Source organism: Opisthorchis viverrini (assembly GCF_000715545.1).
Source record: "Opisthorchis viverrini unplaced genomic scaffold opera_v5_667, whole genome shotgun sequence".
NCBI classification, from domain to species: Eukaryota; Metazoa; Platyhelminthes; class Trematoda; order Opisthorchiida; family Opisthorchiidae; genus Opisthorchis; species Opisthorchis viverrini.
This window is the reverse complement of record NW_008752336.1, coordinates 86,291-93,626: the sequence shown is the minus strand read 5'-3', so window position 1 is coordinate 93,626 and position 7,336 is coordinate 86,291. Positions and strand designations below refer to the sequence as shown.

Here is a 7,336-nt window from a genome sequence, read left to right as displayed (position 1 = left end):
TCATCAGTCTCACTCGGCCTATCCAAAACCGCATAATGCGTGCTTTATATGCCTACGGAATCACTGCAAACCAGTTTTTTGACTGTGCCATGATCTGGCTTTGATATTGCCTGCATGACATATCCGTTGAAACTGCCTGCCTAACTTGCCGTGACGTCTACTCAGACATCTGGCTTGGATTCAAAGTGTGTTCCAACAAGTTGGCGTAATCGCTGTGGCATACGCCTTGACGTGGATGTAGAGATCAGGAGATTCTATTCAAATATCGTTTTCTATTGGCTTAGTGTCTTATAAGCACGGGAGCACTTTCATACCCAAAGCACCTCTACTCTCACCACGCTGCTTATGTCGGCTGTCCTCGGCCTGGCTGACTCATTCGGAGGCACATTTCTCGGCTAGGCGAAAATCGGTAACCTTCATAATCTGTTTCACTGAAAGCAAAATCTCTTGTTCTGGTTCCTGGCAACGCTACTAAACTTCTGTCATCGTCGACGTGTTAATTTGTGCGTAAATATCTTTCTGCTTCCCGTGTATCTACTAGTCCAGCTGTACTTCAGCCAGCACTAAGAAAGGAGAGGCGCGAAAAACGGTAGTGGTTACTTAAAAATAATGAGTGCTACGAACTCAAGAGTGATCGAGGTAGCTCAGCTGGAAGAACAATGCAACACATGTTGACAAGCAGGTCTCCTAAAATTTTGGTTGTTCCAAATTTGGCAGCTTGGATGTAGCGACTGGTTGAAGATGAGGTAGTAACTCAATCGCTTGCCAAGCTGTGCAACTTGCTTGAAGACGTCTCACCCCACTAATGGAGACAACACCAATGGGCGTTTGGGTGGGAACACTCCCCCACCTGCGTTTTTGCTTCAAAAGAGGGTAAGCGATACTCTTCAAACACAAAATGGTCCGTGGTAGGACACGTAAATGAATCAAGCTTACTTCCTCGTCAACTGAACATGCCGCATCGGGCCCCTCACGTTTCGGTTGGTACGGCATCTGAGATATCGATAAAGGTTGGTGCTTGGTCTAAGCAACAAAGTTTCGTTGTTCCCTTTTCGCCCGAGCGTAGTCGCAAATCTGTTGGTGTGCTACCATGACAGCCCACACTGACCGCAGGGCATACACGTTCGCATTCGCAGGCTGCACTGGCTTCCACTGACTTGAGGACAGGCGGCCTCCTGTCCGATCAACACAGCCGAACATCGAAATGACTTTTGTAGATATGAGTCTATCTAATAAAATAGAAATGTATAAACGAAACTATTATCACGAAATACGTGGAGGACTTTCAGCGAGCACGTCAGCTGCTTCATCAAGTCAAACTTTTTTTGGAACCCACCGTTTTGTTACCTACTTTTCCTCCCGATCACCCAAAGTCGTCAAGTTTCAACACAGGGCTAGTCCGGTTTGGGTTGCGTTACCGAGGGGTTCTCCCATAGCACACGATCTTGCTGCAAGACCTTGAAATGACCTCATCCTCATCGGTCTCCCATTCCGCTGGCTGACGGGACAGATGCCTTCAATAAGATTCCAGAGTTCACTAGTTAGCCACACTATGATGAGTAACTTGCCGCTTACTTCAGGAAGCCAAGTTCTCACGATTGCTGTCAACCGGAAGGCGTGTTCCAGTGGTAATCCGCTCCTCCGGAAGGCGATGATCTCACCTTTACACGTGTTTCGAGATAACCTGGTGTGCATATATCACAATTATTCTTTTGATGTTCACTTAGCGCCTTCTCAAAAGTTACGAAAAATGAAAAACGTGTAGCTACTGTAGTGGTCTGGCTACCCAATAAGTTAGTTTATCAGGAGTGTGTGGCAAAGAAATAAAAATAATTAAGCTACGTTGGGTATACAAAAATAAAGAGATCAAATGGTACAGACTCACTAACAATTGTTCTCTTTAAAATAGTTCGTCGTTGGCCCAGGTCAGCGAATAAACAATAATCCAATTATGTTGGTCCAGAGGTCTTCTTCCGAACAGTTCCCACATATAATAGATTCCGAAGATGTCTGAAATGTTTTGGTACCAGAGTTAGTACATGAGACTCGCGAATGACCGCTGCAAGTGCGAGCGAAATCAGAAGAGAGAGTCGCAGCACGTGACCACGCTTGCATTATGTGAAATTGTACACGTGCGCGTTTTTGTAGTTTTTCGTATTCAAACAAAAAACGATTATGCAATTGATGAAGCACGTAGTGTTATAATGGAAGTAAAAGAAATGTACAAAACGCCACACTAGAGATCCCAAAACAAATATCCAAGGAAAAAAAACGCACAAACGGCCGAGCTCGGCCCCAGCACCTAATAATTTAAATGCGTGCTCTATAACACTCTACATCTTTCATGTTTCTGTTTCCCTAGGCACATCTCCTTAATCACAGCTATCCAGTTTCATCTTCATATCACAGCTAGCCCGCCCATGCAAAGATGTGCGGTCAAAATTTTGCCCTCTCGTTTGCATCTACGTCCATAAGCCTAACCCATAGATCCAGCACCTCGGGTGGTGGGATTCAGCCTTTTATCTCAACATATCTGCACGCATCCTATCAGGTAGAATACCCATATGGGACCTCCGCATACGAGCTTTCGGCTTCTTGCTGGTGTTCACACCTACTGAACCCATTTAATATACGTAATAGAGTAGTTTCGCTCAGCCAGCAATGACTTCAGTAGCACACGTGATTTTCGCTCTTGAGGTATTTTCGGCACTTTCCTTCCATGAGAAATTCCTGTTGTTTATATTAACCACTACCCTCAGAATCAGCCAATTGCTGGAAGACACGACTGTTGGCGCCAGTTTCCTTTGTGTTCTGGTGGTGCAATGTCCTTGCGTCTCGTTTTGGTCCTATTGGCCTATTGCTTCTCACTATCACTGTGCGAGGAAGTAGATGCCCCTCCAAAACCCAAGGTATTCCGAGAGTGCTTACTGAGTAACGTTTTCGCCAGTTTCAGACACCCAATGTACCACGTGGCGCGTACTTCGCGATGTATTTTGAGTCACCCGGTGACATAAACAAGTAGGCTGGTTCGTTCGAAATAAACGGCACTCCAGATTTGTTCGGTCCACAGCTACTAAAGATGGAGCGCCGGAATCACTGGCGAAGTATGATGGAGTGTGGTCAGTCGAGGAGTTTCATGCTGTAGATGGAGATTATGAACTTCTGGCTCGATCTAAGGCCAAACACCATGCTATATCTGCCAAACTGTCTCGGCCTATCAAGTTCGATACAGACGAGCTGGTGGTGCAATATGAAGTGAGATTTGCGGGGGGCATTGATTGTGCCGGTGCCTACATAAAACTTTTGAGTGACACCCCCGGTTCTGATCTTGTAGGTTACCTTTTCATGGCACTAACGATTTAGGCGAAATTTAATGACAAAACTCTGTATACCATCATGTTCGGGCCCGATAAATGCGACCCAAACCCCAAAGTAATTACTTACACCTGTTTATTGCCAGTTCCATTTTATCATTCAATATAAAAACCCCAGGACGGGACAGTTCGAAGAAAAACATGCCAAGAAAGTTACTTCGGATTTAGACCAGTATTTTACTGACAAGAAAACCCATTTGTACACACTCGGTAAGTTACTGTGCCCCTAATTCTCAGTGATTAAGTGATGCGTTCCGATAACTCCTTCGAGCGTTATATCGACCAGGTAAAAGTTCAAAGCGGAAACCTTCTGAACGATTTGGAGTAAGTTTCTCTTATTACGTTCGGTATGTAACCGCATTTGCTAACTCCTTGAGGTTCCTCGCTTTTTGTTATGACCATTAGGTGTCCATCTCTAGCGCGGCCTGCTGTTGCCGCCCTTGAGAAATAAATCCTTTAACATACGTCTGCTGGGTCAGCGCATGAAAGACAGATTGCGCCCATTTGAATAACAGCTAAATTTGGGTTTAGGAGCTTCGGAAGCAATGGCCTCCCAGGACTGTAAATGGGCTATATTTTTCAGCAGATGGTGCAGTATAACAGTTTACACATTTGGTTATGATAAGTGGTCTTTTTCAGGAGATATCCTACTCTAAATGATTCAAGATTGTCCAAGATTAACCAGTGATTAAGTCGCGTCTTACTGATCGGAAGCCCCATGGTTTGAACCCGGCCTCTGCACCTGCCTGGGGTTGAGCAACCTGACAGTATCTCAACCCTCATCTTCGGGTTGTGTCGAACCGTTATCACTATGACTTGTACCATTCAAGGAAATCTTAGTGAATCCCAGTTGGTGAGTGCCCTCCCCCCCTGAACAATAGTGGACGCTGGCAGTAGCGCCCACATGTGAAAACTTTGAGCTCATCAGCTTAGTATGGCTGGTTATGCCCACTAAAATATGTTCGTTTTGATGGTCGGGATTAGATTGCTGCGCTGGACTTATGTAGCTGTTTATCTGTGTGGTGAGCTGCTCCCTGATGGATGGAAGATTGACGTCACCTCTATTAAAGGTTAACAGGAAATCTCGAGTTGCCGAGCCTGTCTGTTTGCCGTATAGTCCAAAATTAGATCGAAGCATGTGCACTAATAAATAGGCTCGTGGTCTGCCGTTATTGTGTGCAACACAACAACCGAGCTTCCCCATCGTCAGAAATCGACTCTTACGTAGCGGGGATCGTGTGCGGCTGTAGTTTGAATTTGTCTGGATGTATTGCCTGAGGGATACTGCCAGGTCGCCCAAGTTTAGACAGGGTAAGTCGAGAGGCAGAGGTCGGGTTCGAACCACGGACCTTCCGGTCGGTATATTCGCACTCTGACCACTGAGCCCTAATAGACATTAATGGTCATCCTGTCCAGCACCGGACACGATGGCATTATTCCAGTCCACGTACAACCATGAAGAGCACATTCGCAAATAATCTGGTCCCACATCTGCCGTCGCGTGATGCCTTCAGCCAGGTCACCATACTCGCTGCATACAGCAGGGCCGTTAAGCGAATGGGTTTTGGCCGACGCCTTCCTTTTCCAGATATTCATTCCTCCTCCGTCATCACCTCGTCACCAACAAAACCACTGTATGCCCATTCTTAAGGACTGACGGATCCGTTCGGCGCCCATTTGCTTTGGCTGAGTTAACCGTCCGCAGATATTTTTTTCAAATCATTCCTCAAACCCAAAGCTCACTTCATCTAATAGCCTTTAACGTTCGCACTCTGAAAGAAGCCGGGCAACAGACTGCTGTTGTATGTACGCTAGATTTGCTTTCCGTTGAACTGTCGCACCTTTGCGGTTCTTTTGGTAATGTCTATGAGAGTATCCCGTAAAGGGGTCGGTTACTGTTGCCTTTTTTGTATGTTTACTCCTGATGCGGTCAGTGAGTTTTTACGGCGATTTGATCGCGTTGTTGCGGCGAGCCAATAGCTCGGGTATTGTTGCGGCGAGCCAGTAGCTCAAGTATTGTTGCGGCTGTCAGACATTAGTGCGAAAGTAGCACTGCTGACGCTCGCTTGGGTGGTCGTCTCGGACAGGAATCCTGTCTCCTGGACAACTTTGAACGGCTTTTTCTATGCTGTAGTAACTTCCGAAACCGAAGACGCTTGGCCACGTGGTGCTCCCCGCATGCCAGACAATCTGCAGTGCAGATAAACTACATCGCCTCTAGCTGTAGATAGCATGGGTTGAGTACACACTCGCTCGTTCTGGAACACGTTTGTGGATTCTGACAGCGCATTTTTTCGTTACTGCTCCCCCGTGCGGTTTCTAAGGGTGCGCAAGATGCGAACACTACGTCTGACCATCGACAGGTTCTCGTACGCTAACATTAAGCAAACGCGCAGGGCACATACGAAAACTGTCTGTGTTTAACCAACGATGTCCCCGAAGCATTGGTCTGGTCCGGTTCGAAAATCGGATTAGCAGCGCTGAGGTATGCCAGATGGTTTTCGAAAAGAGGGACTCTTCCATGACAACTGAATTACCCACTCTTCATAGGTTACACTTGTTAGGACATGTACTCCGCATACTAGCGAACCGTCGTCTCGCAGTGCTCTTTTCGCACAGCCGTATGCTGAGTGGAAGAGACGGAGAGGTGAACAGTGTACGTTCTAAAAACGACCTATGGAAGTGCTAACCAGTAAGCTCAGTCGGGTCGAAAACTGCCGCCTCCCTGGATGGGGACCCCGGGGCTCAACTCACCAGTGGTTATTGACACTGACTGAAGTAGCCCAGTCAGTTGCGCTCGTACGTCCAAGCTATCGTCTTCAGTATGTAACTGCCCAGTTCCCGAGCTAACTTAACATCCCATCGGCTCCATTTCTGCGGACTGAGAAGTTAGGTGGGTCCATAAACGAGGAAATGGAAGAAGTTTGAAACCTTGGGAGTGTGGGAAGGCTTTCAACTGGTACACACGTCTGGTCCAAAACGACTCGTGGTGAGTGAAACCATTACTAAGAAGGCGGAAGAAGAGGGTGTCTGCAGCAGTCTGTTGTCGTTTGGTCGCCCTGCCTTCTGTAGGGCAAGCCAGTTCTTCACACCGTAGAAGGGCACGTGAAATTGGATCAAGACGAAGTTGCTGGATGTGCGGAAGGACGTAGTTCATAGTAAACCACCTTATGGCCCCGATGATTCCGCATAATAATCGGTGCGTTTCCTTTGTAATAGCACTCCGGAAAGGTGCCATATGGTTGCCTGTTAGTCTTAACTGTTGCTGAGACAGCAAGATGCATGTGACACATTCAAACGAGAAGAACCCGTCAATCAATTAGAGTGAGACTTTGCTAAAGTGTGTTTTTAGATATCGGTATTGTGCTCAGACTTTATCAAGAGACTATCGTGAGAACAAGATTCGTTGCGGTGAAATTCGGTTGTGACCAATTGTCTTAATTCCGGTTCCAGTTTTTGAGGCATACAAACTGTGGGGCGCAGTATGAATGTGATGAAAAAGGCATCCATTTGATGTTATCCACCGCTGTGGTAAAACACAGGTATTTGCATGGCTTATCTGCTGTCTGTCCGCACGCTTAGAGTGACAACTTACAGCAGTGTCTGTGGTGTATGGTCGTTGCTTTTCAGTCAGCTTACTTACGTTTTTCAGCTCAAGCCGTGCATTGAAATGCATTGGTTCCAGCTGTTACAACTCGTGTGGGTTGGTATCGGCGAATCGGTAACGAGACAATTAAAAAGCGAGTTTTCGGTTGTGCAACGGGTACTTCGATTGAAGGATATGTCCAACACCAGAAGCTGCGATGGTTGGGACATGTGTTGCGTATGCCTAACGACCGTTTGCCGAAGAGATGTTCTCCATGCCAAATTCAGAGTAACGGAAGCGGAGAGGTGACCAACCCTTAACCTGGAAGGGGAGCATGAAGGAAATTACGAAACGTTTGGGTGCTGTCGGTGTTACT

The 7,336-nt window shown here is 46.7% G+C and overlaps 2 protein-coding genes across 2 annotated transcripts in view; one reads left to right on the top strand and one right to left on the bottom strand.

Moving 5' to 3' along the window:
• Positions 1-1,157: 1,157 nt before the first annotated feature.
• Positions 1,158-7,336, bottom strand: part of T265_15628 (hypothetical protein) — a gene marked incomplete at both ends in the record, with an annotated part of 11,029 nt that continues 4,850 nt past the window's right edge. Inside the window, one exon of the mRNA XM_009178806.1 lies at positions 1,158-1,229. Within this exon, the coding sequence (XP_009177070.1) occupies positions 1,158-1,229 (72 nt within the window). The remainder of the gene's footprint in view (positions 1,230-7,336) is intronic.
• The window catches only part of T265_15627 (hypothetical protein), a gene marked incomplete at both ends in the record, with an annotated part of 19,008 nt that continues 14,476 nt past the window's right edge, over positions 2,805-7,336 (top strand). The window contains 6 exons of the mRNA XM_009178805.1: positions 2,805-2,909; positions 2,948-3,018; positions 3,054-3,330; positions 3,364-3,432; positions 3,461-3,584; positions 3,620-3,698. Coding sequence (XP_009177069.1) covers positions 2,823-2,909; positions 2,948-3,018; positions 3,054-3,330; positions 3,364-3,432; positions 3,461-3,584; positions 3,620-3,698 — 707 coding nt within the window. The remainder of the gene's footprint in view (positions 2,910-2,947; positions 3,019-3,053; positions 3,331-3,363; positions 3,433-3,460; positions 3,585-3,619; positions 3,699-7,336) is intronic.